Raw genomic sequence first — 19187 nt, forward strand, 5'->3', positions numbered from 1 at the left:
TATGATTTATCCAAGGGTTCAGGGTTTATCCAAGGGTTTAGGGTTTAGTGATTAGGGTTTAGGGTTTAGTGTTATTAAGATTTAGTTTTTAATGTATGATTTAGGATTTAAAATTTTCTAATGGTTTACGGTTTATCCAAGATTTAAGGTTTATAATTTAGAGTTTGGAGTTTAGGATTTAGGGTATAGGATTTAGTATTTTGCTAAAAGTTTATCAATATTTATTTATTTATTTTTTGTAACTATTTTTATGTATTTTTATTGTTTTATTTCAAAAATATAATCTTATTTGGAAATTCAATTTTGTTTCCTTTTTTAAAATATATCAAATATCAAATACTCAAACACTATTGGTTGGTGAATCTAGAGGTTCACCTAGGGGATGAACCCAAGAATTTCTCTTATGGGAAATAAAGATTACAAGAGGTGTATGGCGTATCATCAAACATGGATCTCATAGTACGGCTCGAAATTAAAAAAAAACCAACGGAAACAGCTCTTTTATGTTAAATTAAATCTCTTTCTCAGGAGCCTAGATCCAAATGTTCTCAGAAGATCGTTGATTTCCCTAGTGAGTAATTTGTTATGTCTGTCTTATGTCACGTAGAGCTATGCTCTCTGTTTTTTTTGGGCAACGACCTATGCTCTCTGTTATGTATGCAGAAGGTGATATTACAAATAAATGAACACATGATTATGCAAAATGATCACTTAATAACCATCTGAACTACATCTCCATACCATATAAAAATCAGTCTTGGTTCAAAAGACAAAATGCAAAAAACTCTTGAGCAGATAAAGAGCAAAAATGGAAAATTTAGTAGCCACCCTTGAGATCGTTGACAACATCGTAAGGGATAGGAGTGACAGTCTCTAATGTCATACCCTCGACCATGAAACCAGGCTTGGGACCTTTAGGCTGTCTCTTAGTGCTGATTGTCTCCCCTCTGGCTTTGGCTGCAGCCTTGAGCACATCGTTATTCTTCTTCCTTAGTTTAAACTCCTCAGCACACCTTGACTGCTGCACGTGCTCCACACGCACATGCAACCTCTTCCTTATGATTCTGTTACCAATCTAAACCACGACACAGCCACAAGAGATAAGTTATCACTCATGATCCAACACAAAACTATCTATTTTAATATTCTAAATCGACAGCTAAAACAAACGTACACAGCAAATAATCACAATCAGTTCTAACATTCATTCAACACTCACGAAAACGAACACAAACAGATCATACCTGCTTGTTGACTTCGACACCAACGGCTCGCTTAGTAACGTTCCAGACGCGACCAGTACGACCATGGTAGAACTTGTGAGGCATACCTTTGTGGATAGCTCCATTAACCTTCACATCCACGTAATCTCCGACTTTGAAGGTCCTGAGGTAGGTAGAGAGTGGGATAACACCCTTCTTCCTGAACCCTCTCGCGAACAGATCCCTGGTTCTCGCCCTCACTCCGTGACCCGCCGGCATTTTCGCTGTTTCTCTTTCTCTGTGTGGTGGTGGCTGAAACCCTCGGAGAAGACGGCGAAGCAAAGAGAAGGAAACTTATAAACATACTAGGGTTTGTTTATATAGGCCTAGTGGGCCGTCTATGTAAGCCTAATTTGTATAAGTCCATTTGGTTATGAGAACTTTGAAGGAAGCGTTGTTTTGTTTTGCCAATTAAAAACGCCTAAACATATGCGTTTTCATACCTGACTGATGTGCAGTCGAAACCGGTGACTCTGTCATTCCCTGTATCATCCGGTTTAGATTTAGTTAAAAACTTACTATTTAAAAATTCGATAAAATATGATAAAATTCAATGCGGCTCAACTGATGAGATTTGGCATATAAAAAATAAAAAGAACCCTTACATCCTTTGAAATTATGAGATTTGGACACAAATTTGGTTTATAGTTAACAAAACTTAGGTTCACCCACTACGGTGAACCTTTAAATTCACCACACTCTTAAAATCCAATTAAAAAATATTAAATTAAATAAAAAATAGATATAAAAATAAAAATGCTAATTTTAACGATGCTAACACCGCTAGCGAAAACCTAAACCCTAAATCTTAAAATCTAAACCCTATACCCTAAATTTTAAACCTAAATCCAAACCTCTAAATCCAAACCCTATACCCTAAATTTTAAACCCAAATCCAAACTTCTAAATCCAAACCCTATATCCTAAACCCTAATCCTAGATCCTAAACCCAAATTATATACCTTAAACCCAAAAAATAGACTATAAACCTAAATCCTATACCCTAAACTCAAGTCTTAGACCTTAAACCCAAACCGTAAACCTTAACCCAAACCCTATAGCATCTAAGTTTGGGGTTTGGGTTTAGGGTTTACCGTTTGGGTTTTGGGTCTAGGATTTGAGTTTAGGGTATAGGGTATAGGTTTTGGGTTTAGGATTTACGGTTTGGGTTTAAGATTTACCGTTTGGATTTATGGTTAAGGTTTTGGGTTTAGGGTATATAATTTGGGTTTAAGGTTTACGGTTTGGGTTTAGGGTCTAGGACTTGGGTTTAGAGTATATAGTTTAGGTTTATAGTCTAGTTTTTGTGTTTAGGGTATATAATTTGGGGTTATGGTCTAAGATTGGGGTTTAGGGTATAGGGTTTGGGTTTAGGGGTTTGGATTTGGATTTAAAATTTAAGGTATAGAGTTTAGAATTTAAGATTTTAGGTTTAGGGTTTAGCTGAAAACGTTAGCGTCGCTAAAATTAACGTTTTTATTTTTTGTAATTTTTTTTATTTAATTTAATATATTTAAATTAATAATCGGTGTGACTTTGATTGGTTCTAAAGGGTGAAATGAATTTAAAAGTTCAGCCGGGGGTGAATCTAAGTTCTGTCCTTCAAACCTCACTCTATCTTCCTACCCCAGATCTTGATCAAGAAAGAAAGTAACATTGCATTTCTCCCAGTAAAATGTAATTCAAATTCTGATTATTAGAATGTAGATATATAATTATCTAACCGAGGGACAGATTACAAGTTAAATGAGTGAAACAAAAAATTTTTACACTATTGAGTTCAAAAGAGTGGTATAAGAAGAAAGCAAAGGAAAGTGTTGGTTTCTAGTATCCATGGATCATCCATCATCTTATCTAAATAAGCTTCTTCCTTTCAAAGTATTGCTTCAAGTACAAAATCTGTAAACCAGAGACGACAATGCAGATGCCTAGCGACATTATACTGTACCATGCAACTCGCGAGTTTGTTTTTTCACTCACAATCCTCATCTCCGCTTCTCTGCAATGTAGTGAAAAGGGAGAGAAAAAGCAATTTTGATCTCTTCTCGAGATTTTTAAACAATGTAGATGTTCGTTCATTAAGTTTTTACCTGTCTTTTAGGTAAAGTAGATTCTCGTGAATGCCCTCAACTGCACCTTCAAGTTTCCTAAGCTCCAACTCCACACCCTAAGATTTAAGGCATAGTGGCGTTAAAAACTATTGGGAAACAGAGAGCTAGTAGCTCTTCTTACCTCAATCTTCTCTTTTCTAGCAATGGAGTCCCAATCCTTGGCTGCGATTCCAGTTTTCCAGTCAAGGTTGATGCTAATGTCTTTGTTACCATGACTGTTTCCTACGGGCTCGAAACAAGCCAAGTAGGTTCCTGATTCTTGGGTTGTAAACGCAAATTGACCATGCGTTGTGTTGTCGCTGTGGTGCAAAACGTTTCCATATGGTGATGTAACCTACAATACAATACAATACAATACAATATATAATTTCTTTCTTGTCAATGTCCTCTTCAAAGGGTTGAGATGCCTCATAAACCTACATTCATCTAAAGCATGTATGCATCTATGTTGAGCACGTCTTCCTAACACATGTGATTACAGTTTCTACTATAATCCATCAAGCTATGTGGTAGCATGAAGAGTCAATTGGTAGTGGAAAACTTAACAAGATACATAATTACACCATTCATCTTCAATCACACACTTTGTTGATCAAGCTCACAAACATAGAGACATTACTAGAAAATCTCGTCTTCTCTTCCCATTTAATCACATAATAATGCTTAAGCTCAAGAACAGACTACATTCAAATACATCTATTTTCACAACCCTTGTGCCCAATATGTTTCTCTGATCAAGTGATCATATTCGCAAAAATCTCTAATAATCTTCCATGAAGCAGATACATGGTTTATTAGTTTCACTCCATGAAGGTGAAAGTAAATGCACATCTAGAACGAACAAAGAAACGCCTGTATTCACATTATTTTTCAAAATAAGGAAGCTATAATCCGAACAATCAATGCACAATTTATAGAAAGTTAGGTCGAATTCACATTACCATAGACAATAAATTTCCTATAATAGTAAGAGATCGAAGCAGAGAGAGAGTCCAGATTCGAATCTAGAAACCAATTTTACCTTAACGGAGACAGTGGGGAAGATGGAATGCTCGTCGGAGATGACGAGGTAATCTGCCAAGACGACGACCTTACTCTGGATTTCCTCCGAGACGCACTTTGTTCCCGTCTTAGGTATGTTGAGCCACACGGCTTCACTGACTGGAATTAGCTCCGGCGTCAGAAGGAAAAAGAGAGCTGAAAGGAGTGAGAACGTCGTCGCAAACTCAGGCTGCATCTTCTTCAAACTTTTTCCCCGATTGAGATTGGATGTAAGTAGTCAGATCTTGTTTTCTTTTATTCTACCAACGAGATTTATTTTCTTTCTCATTTCATTAAGAGAAAAAGACAAAAATAGCACTAAATCAAGTTTATGTTTCCAAACTAGCACTTAAGGTCAAAAATCACAAAAATAGCACTTAATATTTTATCAAAAATCACAAATTTAGGGTTTAGAGTTAAAGGGTGGGGTTTAGGATTTAGGGTTTAGGGTTTAGAGTTTAGGGTTTAGGGTTTAGATTTTAGAATTTAGGGTTTAGGGTTTAGAGTTTAGAGTTTAGGGTTTAGAGTTTAGGGTTTATGGTTTATGGTTTAGGGTTTAGGGTTTAGAGTTTAGGGTTTAGGGTTTAGAGTTGAGAAATGAGGTTTTGGGGATAAGATTTCAAATTTTGAAAAATAAAAAAATTTAAATTTTCAAACGATAAATTTAGAAAGGTGTTATTTTGGTCATTTTAGTTTTTGAGTGCTATTTTTGTGATATAAACTTAGAAATGTGCTATTTTGGAGATTTGCCATTTCATAAATCCACTAAGCTCTGAATATATATAATTTTTATTAATTTTCTGAAATCTTCCTTTTTTGATCACTTTTTTTTTTGTTGCTAAAATCTTCTTAATTTTTAATCATTTAAGAGAAAGTTCAGCCTATTACCCAATTTTTTGTGTGTTTTTTTTACAAGTTACAAGGCTAAACTCTATTTAACCTGTGTATATATATGTTCATTTGCAACCTTGATTATATAGTACTTTTGGATTTGGAATTTTAAAAGGGTTTATTTAAAGGCTTATTTGTGAACTAGCCATGTTTTGAATACAAATTAGGTGAATGTCATTGATTTTGACATAATATAATTTCAGATATTTATGTCATAAAGTGTCCGGTTATGTCTTTTTTTTTTTGTAGGTATCAGCTAATTGTGTTGGAGTGAATAACGTGACCAATAGAATATATATAAGTTCAATAGCACTTTAAAACTATCTATAATTTTTTCATTTTTTCTCTTCTTATGACAAGTGGTAGGGGGTTTGATGACATGTGTTCCCATATATTTTTTGTTTTTACATTTTAGGTCATTCTTCTTTTACATTTTTACAATTTGGCTTAATACTTTCTAATTGTGCCATAAAATCTTTCTCACACTAACCATTATTATATGAAATTTTATAATCTATTTTATTGGTCAGTTAAATTGAAGATGAATAAAAAAATATAATAAAAATATATTTTAAATATTTTATTTATTCATAAATAAAAAATAACATAAACTTTTTTTTTGATATTTTCTACTATTTTATTTACAAATTATAAATTTATTTGACTATTAAAAACTATAAAATAACTAAACTAAAAAAACTAGAGTACAATACATAATCTAAACCTAAATTTCCAAAATCACAAAGAAAATGCAAAATACTATAGTAACACTAACTCAGTAAAAGTCTGGAACACAAATGAACGCGATCAAGCACCAACCCAAAAAATAAAATAAAAACGGATCAGAAGGAGAATAATCAATGGAAGATAACAGTCACCATGAAGCACGAAAACACATGCCTAAAGCACAACCACCAGCTAAGAGTTAAGAAGCACCTCACAAACAAACAACCACATACAAGGCGCTCATTGCCAACGAAGAATCACAAAGCTCTGAATAGAAGAGACCAAAGCTCCAAGAGACTAACTTCACACACCTATACCAAGGGAAGCATGAAAAGAAGAAAAACAACATAAATGAGGGAGAATGGAAGGTAACCACAAAGAAACCAAATCTCAAGTTTGAGACAAGAAATAATCTTCCAAGCCCACGTAACATACACAAAGGAAAACACTATCCAAACCTGGAGTGGCAAACATGGCGGAATAGAGAGCCACCGGAGACGCAGCCAGCGATGAAAAGTGTAACGAGATGAGAGAACAAAGAGGGAAAAGGAGAGTACAAAAAATCAATAAACTGTGGAGCCATCCTCGATCTATGAAGAGAACATAAAAGTCAAATCAGCAAAAACTAGATCTTGAAAACCAAGACGAGAAGTGACTATCAACGACAAGCCAACTACGAGGAAGACAACATTAAAGACAACTAAACTCTGACCAATCCAAGGAGATGTAGTTCCTAACATTTGCCAAATTTAAGGAAGAAGAGGACAAATATTGACCAGAACAGCGTACAACATCACGAGAAACAACCGCACAACTGGGAACTCATAAACCTGATCTACAACAAATATTAGATAATCTCACAAGAGAAAAAGAAGAGGAAAAACAAGAGAAACGAAGGTGAGTCTTTTTCCGGTGATGGTAAGAAACATCGCACACTGGAAATGTAAACGAAATACATAGATGGTGATGGCTCAAGTCAAAATATGCGGAGAAGGAAAAAACATCTTAGGAGAATAATGTTCGACGTTGTTAACAAAAAGAATAGTGTTCAAAAATGTGAAAATATTAAATACAATGTTGACACTTAAACCGTTAATGTTAGAATCAATAAATGCTTAAATGAAAATTTATTGAAATTCAAGATGCTTTACATCAGAAGCTCATTTCACCACTAACATACACATAATATTGAAAATACAAACACATAATATATTAACCTATAACCTAATACTACATCACACAATAAAATACTAAATCATGCTCTTCACAAATAAATAATGACCATATAATTACATCATTCAAAAACATCATACTTAACAACAATAAAATAATATTCCGCGCGAAGCGCGGACACCCCCTAGTTTCAAATAAAAGAAGGAGGAACCATCCACGTATACTTTTGTTGACCACATACATATGCATGAGTGTTTTATTCCATATCAACGAAGTAGTATAGGATTATAACTCCACCTACAACTCATTAATACTAAACGTATCCAAATCACAATCTTACCACCACGACCCTTAAATATTAAGCCCTAAATTTTAATCAGTAAACCATAAATCCAAATATAAACCATAAACTCAAATATAAACCAAAAATCCATATAGAATGGAACAAAGAAAATAACATAGCACATATTAGTGAATTTATTGAATGTCTATGATTGTAAAGAAAAAGTTAATGTTGACACTAACCATACTCCCTTACCTTATAAATACTAAACTCTAATCACTAAACTCTTACCTAAATATAAACCCTAAATCCAAATATAAACCCTAAATCCAAATATAAACCCTAAACCCAAATAGAATAGAACAAAATACATAGTATAGTACATATTGGTGAACAAAATACCACTTTCTTTATTAATCATCAAATGGAACGATACACGATAGGGGCACAATCAAACCTCAACCATACCTTCCAAATACTAAACCCTAAATCTTAATTCCTAAACTCTAAACCCAAGTATAAACCCTAAACTCAAATAGAATGGAACAAAATACATAGTATAGTACATATTGGTGAACAAAATAACACTTTCTTTATTAATCATCAAATGAAACGTTACATGATAAATTAGTATAGTAACATACTATTTCACATTACATAACATGAATAAAACATTCATAATACATATTGTTTTACATTTCTATTCCATACGCATAAAATAGTATAGAATACAATGTTACAAAAACTGTTCATCTTCTCCGATCAATTCAAGAACATTCACAGCAAGAAAGATATGTGTAATTGACGACATCCATGGGAATAGTACATGTAACCGCCACGTAAACCGAAGAGAATAAAGCAATTGAAGGAAGAGTTGACGAACCTCGCGGCGACTCCATAGATTTCAGATGCGCAATGCTTTTCCGTCAGTAGCCAAGCGAGCCGTTGCAGATGGGCATCTCCTACGCAAATCTACTCCATAAATGGTTTTGGTAGTTACTGTGGATCAAAAATGGGGAAAAACAACTCAGTATGTGATTCTCCAAAGGCCACGATGTATGTGTGTTAGGTAAGTATTATTACTTTAGTTTTTTTTTGTTTACAGGTTTTACCGGTTGTGTAAGAGGGCATAGTAGCATTATTATATAAAATATATATGGTGTATTGGTGTATTAGGTAAAATAGCTACTCTGCCAATTACCCTTTTTTCGTTGCTATAGGCTCCAATTTCCCTTTATTTAAATGACTCCTACGGATCGATATCCATTATTTACATCTCAGTGACACAAAATTCATAAAAATTCATGAATCTCATTTTACTTCCCTCCACATTTCTTACATTTATTCTCTGCAATAATGCCTCTTTTGATCATCGAAGAACCTACCAAAAGAGGTTCATTGACTACCTTCTAGAGGAAGAGCTTAAACTATGGTGAACACTTAATGTTGCAAATACATCGGTTCTAGTCAAATGCCAAAGGAAATAAAGCTATCTTGTGGATTTTGGCTATGGCGAACCTGATTTAGTAGAGTACTGGCATGTTCTCTCTCTGGTAGCCACATAGACTCAGTTCGGGTTTTGTCATGCTCAGTTCTAGTTTAATAACATTTTCAAAAATCAGCTGAGCCAATATAATTTCGGGTTTCGGTTTTAACATATTTTTTTGTACTTAGTCAAACCTGAAAACAAAATAAAGATCGAGTGAAACAATGGCCAAAATTTTTAAAAATTTGAAGTGAAAAATGCTTTAGTCACAACTATTTTTGGTTATAGTGTAATTTTGACAAATGAAATTAGTAAATAACACAAAAAAAAATTAGAAAACAAAATTCAAAACTATATATGTGCAAACATATTATATCTGATAAATCCCAAAGCGATAACAAATTGAATCCGATAAATTCGACTATATAGAAAAAAGAGGAGCATCAAATACCGATTTTTTTTTGGATTCAAACAGAGTAAATCAATTTAAAAAAAAAAAAGCAATAAAAAGGAATTCAAATCCATACGTAAATAGGCCCACATCAGTGATTGGGAAGCCTTCACAAAACTACTATGAAAAGTTTAGTAGTAATTGTCAAGTTGAAGAAAACGACCACCGGATAGGGATGTTGTCGTGGGCTCCTATCTAAAGGGTTAACCCGGCCTGCACATGATTTTATAATCCTAAATACATATTTTTTAGGTTATGATTGTTTGGATGATTTTTAGATTTTAGATTTTGGTTTTTGGTTTTTGGTTTTTAGTTTCTGGATTTTAGTTTTTGATTTTTGATTTCTGCAGTAGATTTTAGTTTTTAGAAAAACACGAATGATGATTTTAGTTTTTAGTTTTTAGAAAACACGAATGATGATTTTAGTTTTTAGTTTTTAGAAAACACGAATGATGATTTTAGTTTTCAGTTTTTGGTTTTCGTTTTAAAAATTAATAAAATATTTATTTTAAATTTATTGTTTTTGATTTTGTTGTAGTTTAGTTTTAGAAAAAAACATGACTAGTGATCTTTTAGTTTTAATTTCACTATATTTTTTTAAGAAATTGAAATATTAATTATTACTTGTGGTTTTTGCAAATATGACTCAAAACTTAAAGTCAAACACAAAATTAACCCATGTTTTTTTTGAAACTTTGAATTGCCTCTTTCACACCCAAAGTTTAAACTATTTACGAAAATGCCATCACTTTTTTTTCTTTTTTTTTCGAAAATGCATATTTCACTCTATTACCCTCATCTTCCTCAAGTATTCACAATATTGCCATTGCCATCAATACACCAACCACCATGAACAACCAATTTGAAGCTCTTAATGCACCTAAAAATCGATTTACACTCTTTCATTTTCAATTCTTATGAACTAAACAACATCTCTTTCACTTTCTCTCCATATTCATCCAAAAAAACCTAAGATTTTGATTCTAAAATTTTTATGGTTCATAGAGCCATTGAAGCTTACGATTCTTTGGTGGATCACTTTTGTTTGAGATTCTGGGTGCTTGGAGAAGACTTATGTGTGATAAACAAGTTATCTCACTGGTTGAAACTATGAAATCAGTTTTTTCCCAGATCTGTTTGTCCAGATGACTTACAAGTAAGTCGTCTGGCTGTAGACGACTTACAATGGAAGTCGTCTGGCTGTAGACGACTTACATGGAAGTCTTCTGGTCAATGCAGAGGTTAGTTTTGCAATTGACTTTTAAATGTGTTTTTATAGATGACTTACATGGAAGTCGTCATCTTTGTTTGGTAAAAAAAAAAAATTCGAGACGACTTCCATGTAAGTCATCTAGAGAAAACGGATTAGTTTTGCATTTGACCGGATTGTGTCAGAAATTTGACTTTTCCTGGAAGACTTACACGTAAGTCGTCCAGTAGAAAATTAAAAAATCAATATTTTGTTATACCCAGATGAGTTACATGGAAGTCGTCTCAGGTTAGTTTTGCGATTGAAAAGTAAAACAAAAAAAAGTATTTTTTCTAGACGACTTACACGGAAGTCGTCCGTCCGACGACTTACATTGAAGTCGTCCATGATTTTATTCCGAGATTCTGGTCAAATCTTGCCTATCTTGGACGACTTCCATGTAAGTCGTCGGACGGACGACTTCCGTGTAAGTCGTCTACAAAAAATATTTTTTTTTGTTTTATTTTTCAATTGCAAAACTAAACAAAATATTGATTTCTTAATTTTCTATTGGACGGAAAAGTCAAATTTCTGACACAATCCGGTCAAAAACAAAACTAATCCGTTTTCTCTAGACGACTTACATGGAAGTCGTCTCGAATTTTTTTTAACAAACAAAGATGGACGACTTCCATGTAAGTCGTCTAGGTTAAAAATCAATTGCAAAACTAACCTAAATGGATGACTTCCTAGAAGTCTGCCAGACGACCTCCGTGGAAGTCGTCTGTGTCAATGTTTAATAAACTTTCATTTTCTCTAAAACTATTAGAAAATTAAAAAATCAATATTTTGTTATACCTAGATGAGTTACATGGAAGTCGTCTCAGGTTAGTTTTGCGATTGAAAAATAAAACAAAAAAAAGTATTTTTTTGTAGACGACTTACATTGAAGTCGTCCATGATTTTATTCCGAGATTCTGGTCAAATCTTGCCTATCTTGGACGACTTCCATGTAAGTCGTCGGACGGACGACTTCCGTGTAAGTCGTCTAGAAAAAAATATTTTTTTTTGTTTTATTTTTCAATTGCAAAACTAAACAAAATATTGATTTTTTAATTTTCTATTGGACGGAAAAGTCAAATTTCTGACACAATCCGGTCAAATGCAAAACTAATCCGTTTTCTCTAGACGACTTACATGGAAGTCGTCTCGAATTTTTTTTAACAAACAAAGATGGACGACTTCCATGTAAGTCGTCTAGGTTAAAAATCAATTGCAAAACTAACCTAAATGGATGACTTCCTAGAAGTCTGCCAGACGACCTCCGTGGAAGTCGTCTATGTCAATGTTTAATAAACTTTCATTTTCTCTAAAACTATAAAGAATTTTTAACATTTTCTTGTTAATTCATGTCTATTAATCAATATTTTAGCTACTGAATGAAAATTTATAACTTAATTCGTGATTTTATGAGGTTACCAATATTCATGTTTATTAAAGTTTCTAGCTGATCCGAGAAGACTTCCGTGGAAGTCTTCTACGCTAGTTTTTGAGTAACTTGTATTTTTAAGAGTATTAAGTAACTTCAAGATATGTAAAACTCATATTTTCAAAATATATTTTCTCCCTTAGTTTTACTAAATTTGACTAAGTTTTTCAACACAAACTTATAAAAAATGTGATATGCTTTGACTAGTTACTATTGTTTGTTTCCATCTCTTAAGTATTATTGTTATAAACACTAATGATGATTATTGTTATGAGTTGGAAGAAGGGTTAAAATGCTTCTTAAAATGTTGTATCAATATGAAGCTACCAACATTCTTGTTTATTAAGATGAGAAGAAAGCCATTGGAGTTTATTATTGAATATAGGAGATCCAAAGATAAGAAAAAGACTATTGAAGTCTATTATTTCATTGATTTGTAAATGTGTAAACACATTGTTAGCACATGTATTACATCTTGGGAAACATTATTACTGATTTTACAAAAAATTCACAACTAAAAGAGTAGACATGCAAATCACAAAACAGACCACAAACAAAATATATTATAGATCATTCCTCTACAAAGACAAGCTTGGACTCCGCTTGATATGAAAGAAGACTTCGTCAGAATACTTCCAGGAAGTCGTTAAAGTCATCTGGAAGACTTCCTGGAAGTCGTCTAGCGCATTATATTTTAGACGACTAACAGATAAGTCGTCCCAGAAGTCTTCCAGATCTGAAAAATCTGCATATCAAATCCAGATCTGAAAAACCTGCATATCAAAAACGTTCAAATGGTTAAAAAACAGAGAAAATGGGTGGAATATTAGGTAAATCTACCTTTATAAAACACACAAAAAATATCATATCTAAAATTAATAGATCTACCGTTAAATGAGTCAAAGATGAGAACCATCTGATTAAAAACCTGTAAAAAAAGATAGATTATTGAGAAAGACATGAGACAAAACTGAAAAATTCATATAAAATTTGGTGTTTTCAAGTCAAAGAGATTAAAGTGGGTTTGGAGAGTTTTAGTTTGGGAAAAAAGTAAGAACTTTATACAACATGAAGTTACCAAATGAAGAAAAATCATACACAAGAACTTACCAAAACGCTCAGATCTGTTATGAAAGGGAGACTTCGTCAGAAGACTTCCAGGAAGTCGTCTGGATGACTTCCTGGAAGTCGTCTAGCGCATTATATTTTAGACGACTAACATGTAAGTCGTCCCAGAAGTCTTCCAGATCTGAAAAACCTGCATATCCGAAATCCAGATCTGAAAAACCTGCATATCCAAAAACGTTCAAATGGCTTAAAAACAGAGAAAATGAGTGGAAGATTAGATAAATCTACCTTTATAGAACACACAAAAATACATATCTAAAATTGATAGATCTACCTTTAAATGAGTGGAAGATGAGAATCATGTGATGAAAAACCTGCAAAAACAAGATAAATTAGCGAGAAATACATGATACAAAACTGAAAAATTCATATAAAGTTTGGTGTTTTCAAGTCAAAGAGATTAGAGTGGGTTTGGAGAGTTTTAGTTTGAGAAAAAAAGTAAGAACTTTATACAACAGGAAGTTACCAAATGAAGAAAAATCAGACATATAAACTTACCAAATCGCTCAGATCTGTTATGAAAGGGAGACTTCGTCAGAAGACGACTTCCTGGAAGTCGTCTAACATATTATATTTTAGACGACTAACAGGTAAGTCGTCACAGAAGTCTTCCAGATATGAAAAACCTGCATATCCGAAATCCAGATCTGAAAAACCTGCATATCCAAAAACGTTCAAATGGCTTAAAAACAAAGAAAATGAGTGGAAGATTAGATAAATCTACCTTTATAGAACACATAAAAATACATATCTAAAATTGATTGGTCTACCTTTAAATGAGTGGAAGATGAGAATCATGTGATGACAAACCTGCAAAAACAAGATAAATTAGTGAGAAAGACATGAAACAAGAACAATAAATTGATATAAAGCTTAGTGTTTATAAGTTCTAAGAGATTAGAGAGAGGTTGAAGCGTTTTAGAATGATGAACATTACATTTTTGTTGCAACCATTTGAGAGGAGGAGAGAGAATGTGTAAATTTTTCTTTATATAGGGAGACAAAAAACCCAATTAGGCTAAATATTTTTGATTCAGACGACTTTCTAGACGACTTACTTGTAAGTCGCTCACAAGACTTTAATATTTTTAGCGGGAAATTAAAATATTTTTAGCGGGAAACTAAAACAGAAGACTTCACAGTCGTCTGGTTTAAATTATTTAAGCGGGAAAATAATTTTTTAAAAATTTTAGGCGGGAATATTTGGACGACTTACATGTAAGTCGTCTGTTTTAAATTATTCACCAGACGACTTGCAAGTTAGTCGTCTAGACCCTAAACATAACCCCTAAACTTAATTAACTAACTAAAAACTTCATAAATTCAAATTAAACTTCAAAAATGTTTACTATACACAAAAATAAACACTTATAGGTAAAATTTTAATTTTTCAAAAAAAACATTCAAGGTTTCCAAAATCTAACCCTAAGAATACATATAATACTACAACATATGTTGTCAAACCCTAAAACCAAAGAATATCATGATTAACTACTTTCACTATATAGACTTTTAGCAGCTCTCTGTCCCTCTTCTCTAGAGAAGTCTTTACCCCTTGGTTACTTGAGTCTTCTTTAGAGTGGACTTTCCCGTTTTGGCCTCTGTTCCCTGCCGCTTGGCGCCCTAGATTCAAATTATCTCCTTTTATGGTAATAACTGTCGGTCTCTTCCGAGCTTCCTACTCTTGCACGCTGGTCCTAGGGTTTCTTCACCGAGGGTTTTTCCTCTCTTCCGGCGAGGCCCTCCCGGAGATGACCACTCTCGGCGGTACATTGGTCTACTCGATGCTCACCGGTTGTGTTGTCAAGGGAGAATGACCTCCTAGGATCTGCAAAGAGTCGACAGTATACTCCTCTTGTGCTCGCTGGACTGTTTGTGCTGCTACGCTGCTCTCTTTTGGACCTCCTCCTTTACTCGACGGACTCTCTCAAGTCACTTAACTAAAAGTCTCTCCTTGTCTACTTACCAGTCCGTGGCCTCCTCCAGTTTACCGTCCATCCTCTCTACTTACATTCAGATCTCATCTCGCTCCTTTTCTCCATCTACTTGAGAACACCATCTTGCTTCTGTCTGTGGCGCATCTCTCTGTCCTCTAAGACCTTTCCAAAGAAGATGGCTCCGCAGATATATACTGCAGAAGAAAAAGGTAAGGGGCTAGCGTACCACCATGAAGAAGTTCCTCGCAAGCGTATCAGAGCCCCAAGCTTCGATACCTCCGCTCTCATCAAAGATAACCAACTCACGCTGATAGGAAGAGTCACCAACCCCAAAGAACAACCTATTGGGGCCCTCATATCAGCGCTACCTCGAAAGTGGTCCCTAAGAGGCCATGTCTCTGGATCTGATCTTGGACAGAACTGCTTTCAGTTCCGCTTTGAACTGGAGGAAGACCTTTGTCAGGTTCTACACAACAGGCCGTTCAACTACAACAACTGGATGCTGCTCTTGCAACGTTGGGAACCGGTTATCTCCCCGCATTCCCCATCGCAAATTCCGTTTTGGATCAAACTCCACGGTCTCCCCCTCCATTTCTGGCATGAACAAATGATTTACAACATTGGGCAAGACTTGGGGACCCTAGATGACTATAAAATCACGAAAACTTCAGCTAGAATCAGAGTTTCGATCGACGGGATGAAACCACTTACAAAGTCAGCTCTGGTGGAGTTCGATACAGGAGAAGAGCTTGTCGTCACCCTTGACTACGAAGAGCTAGGTTACCATTGCTCCATATGTAACTGCTTGTCACATCTAGCAAGATCTTGCCCTTCAGCTACAAAGTTTCTTCCCCCCTCTCAGACGACACAACAGTTAGAATCACCCAAAGCTCGAACTACTGTCACAGAAAGGACACGAAAAGGAACCTCTCCACCACCTGTAGACTCTTTCACAACTAGAATATATCGACATGGAAACCCCTTCGGGGAGAGAGTCCCCTTACCAGAGTTTAGAGGCAGACATCTACAAAATAAAATTGTTCCTGCTATGGAGGCAGAAATAAGAGATTCACGAGAACCTCGCAGGGCTACAGAAGACAAACTACAGAGGAGACCTTCATCATCCTACTACGAGAGACCGCTCACCACGAGGAGAAATGAAAGACCAAGGAGCTCTCTCCGCAGTAGATCACCACGCAGAGAATGGAGAGAAGTCCCAACAGCCCGCGCGGCCACTCAAGGGATAAGGGCCCCAAGTCCTACTACTCCAGTCTTGCCCACGCAACCAGAGATAGGAAATGAAACACGTCTCCCCCTGGAACGTAATCTGGAGATCACTGACTTTCCACCGAATCCAAATATCCCAAGCACCGAAGAGGTGATGGATGAACTGCGAGAACTCACATATCAATACACCAATGTCTCTGATCCTACTGAAGCAGAGGCTAGAAGGCAGCGTGTGTTGCATAGCGAGCAAGAGGGGTTGATGGAGGAAACAACGGCTAGATTAGTGGCCAATGCTGCTAGGAGCCTCAGTTCCCGCTCTCTGGAGAATGGAGAAGGCTCTAACGTTTCCCCAGCACAACAGATTCGTGATTGTCCACCACTCCACCCAGTACCACTTACACCTACTTCAGCTAGAAAAGCGCGACATAGAACAAGTACGACTAGAAGATCGCAAGCAAGCCCTCGCATTTTTGCTGGTACAAACCTGAGAAAGCACAACATTGCGCAAGCTTCAAACCATTCGGGTTTTCCCTTTGCATCCCCGATACAACCTCCTCGTAGAGTATCTCGGTCCACCTCGAGGTCACAAGCTGCACCGAACAGGGTTGGGAATACATCCTCGGATTTTCACACCCACCCTCATCCTCTTCCTTAGTGACACTGAGCTGGAACTGCTGCGGTTTAGGGAACCCCGCAACAGTCCAAAGGCTCAAGGACCTCAATAAGCAATGTTCTCCAGATATTCTCTTCCTGTCGGAAACGAAGAATCAAAATGAGTTTGTAATAAAAGAACTAGAGGATCTAAACTTTGAAGAGAGATACCTGGTTACTCCTGTCTCTCCGGCTACAGGAGGTCTGGCGCTCTTCTGGAGAAAAGATATTGAAATCACCATCCTATCTGCTACTCCCAACTTCATTGACACCACTATTTCCTACAAAGGGAAAACTTTCTTTGGTACCTTTGTCTATGGAGCCCCAGATATTCCAGATAGAGCTGAAGTGTGGTCTAAGCTTACCTTAGTAGCAGAAACTCGAGATGGACCATGGTTCCTTACCGGAGATTTCAATGAGATTTCTAATAATTCTGAAAAATCGGGAGGCATAGTGAGAGCAGAGAGCTCTTTCACCAACTTCCGCTCGTTCCTTTCTGCCTGTGATCTCTTCGACCTAAAGCACACAGGGAACTTCTTGTCGTGGAGAGGTAAACGTCACACTCATCTGGTCCACTGTCGTCTTGATCGAGCCATGGCGAACAGCTCCTGGTCTGACATGTTCCCCAATGGAAGATCCCATTACTTGCAATTTGAAGCTTCAGATCATAGACCTCTCCTGTCAACTTTCGACTCCAAGAAGAAAAACTCCACACGAATCTTCAGATATGACCGTAGGTTAAGAGACAATGCAGAAGTTAGCGATTTGGTTGCAAAAATCTGGAATGATAATACACTCCTCCCTGTTGCTGCTAGAATCTGCAAATGTAGACATGCCATTTCTGCATGGAGCAGGGTTTTCCACGTTAATAGCAAGAAATTAATTATGGAACTAAAGGGATATCTGGACAAGGCACTCACGGCGTCTACCTCTGATGACAATCTGATCTCCCTCATCAATCAAAAACTTCTTAAGGCGTACAAAGAAGAGGAAGACTTTTGGAGACAGCGTAGCAGACTACTCTGGCTCTCCCTGGGAGATAAGAACACAAATTTTTTTCATGCTGCAACCAAAGGGAGGAGAGCCAGAAACAGAATCTCGGTCATAGAAGATGCAGAAGGTCATAGAAGATGCAGAAGGGGTACCTGTCTTTGAAGATGAAAAAATTATAGATACAATCTCAACATACTTCTCTGACATTTTCACATCCTCCGGAGCCTCAGCTATAGAAATTGTGAACTCTGCTCTTACACCATCTATCTCCACGGACACAAACAACAGGTTGACTGTGATACCCACACCCCTGAAAATTAAAGATGCTGCCTTTGCGATTCACCCAGATAAGGCGCCGGGGCCTGACTGCTTTTCAGCAAGTTTCTTCCAGTCCAACTGGGAGGTTGTGGGACCTGCGATCATAAAAGAGATTCAATATTTCTTCAGAGAAGGAGTTCTACCTAATTCCATCAACTCTACTCACATCAGACTAATCCCAAAAATCCAGAGCCCCAAGGCAGTCTCTGACTATAGGCCTATTGCCCTGTGCAATGTATACTACAAAATCATTTCCAAACTGCTCTCTATACGTCTAAAACCTGTTCTTCAAGAGGTGATTTCGGAAAACCAGTCAGCTTTCATACCTGGTAGAGCAATCTCTGACAACGTCCTCATCACGCATGAAGTGCTTCACTTCCTTAAGACGTCAGGGGCTGTCAAACACTGCTCCATGGCTGTAAAAACTGATATTAGTAAGGCTTATGATAGACTCGAGTGGTCGTTTATCAAAGCCGTATTCGAAAGGATGGGGTTCTGTGATACCTGAGTACACTGGGTGATGGAGTGTGTGACGACAGTGTCTTACTCCTTCCTCATTGGCAATGAGGCGAAAGGAAGTGTAACTCCTCAGCGTGGAATCCGTCAAGGAGATCCGTTGTCTCCCTACATCTTCATCATCTGTGGGGAAGTCCTGTCGGGACTCTGCAAAAAAGCACAAGATATGGGGTCACTACCAGGCGTGAGAGTTGCAAGAAACAGTCCAAAACTCAATCACCTCTTATTTGCTGATGATACCATGTTCTTCACTAAGACAGACACTCACGCCTGCACTACTCCTGTAGACATTCTCAGGAAGTATGAAGCAGCATC

The 19187-nt window shown here is 36.2% G+C and overlaps 2 protein-coding genes across 2 annotated transcripts; both read right to left on the reverse strand.

Annotated features, from left to right (window-relative positions):
* Positions 1-694: 694 nt before the first annotated feature.
* On the reverse strand, positions 695-1688 carry LOC106390300 (60S ribosomal protein L21-2). Its single transcript, XM_013830732.3, has 2 exons — positions 1245-1688; positions 695-1075 (listed from the first exon to the last, which is right to left on the reverse strand). Exons 1-2 carry the CDS (start codon positions 1479-1481, stop codon positions 818-820), a joined length of 495 nt encoding a protein of 164 aa, XP_013686186.1. The 5' UTR covers positions 1482-1688; the 3' UTR covers positions 695-817.
* Positions 1689-2933: 1245 nt separating this feature from the next.
* LOC106390782 (transmembrane emp24 domain-containing protein p24delta4) lies at positions 2934-4708 on the reverse strand. The gene is made up of 4 exons (XM_013831318.3): positions 4395-4708; positions 3495-3707; positions 3353-3429; positions 2934-3261 (listed from the first exon to the last, which is right to left on the reverse strand). Exons 1-4 carry the CDS (start codon positions 4608-4610, stop codon positions 3117-3119), a joined length of 651 nt encoding a protein of 216 aa, XP_013686772.1. The 5' UTR covers positions 4611-4708; the 3' UTR covers positions 2934-3116.
* Positions 4709-19187: the final 14479 nt, after the last annotated feature.

Source organism: Brassica napus, chromosome C9, assembly GCF_020379485.1.
Source record: "Brassica napus cultivar Da-Ae chromosome C9, Da-Ae, whole genome shotgun sequence".
NCBI classification, from domain to species: domain Eukaryota; kingdom Viridiplantae; phylum Streptophyta; class Magnoliopsida; order Brassicales; family Brassicaceae; genus Brassica; species Brassica napus.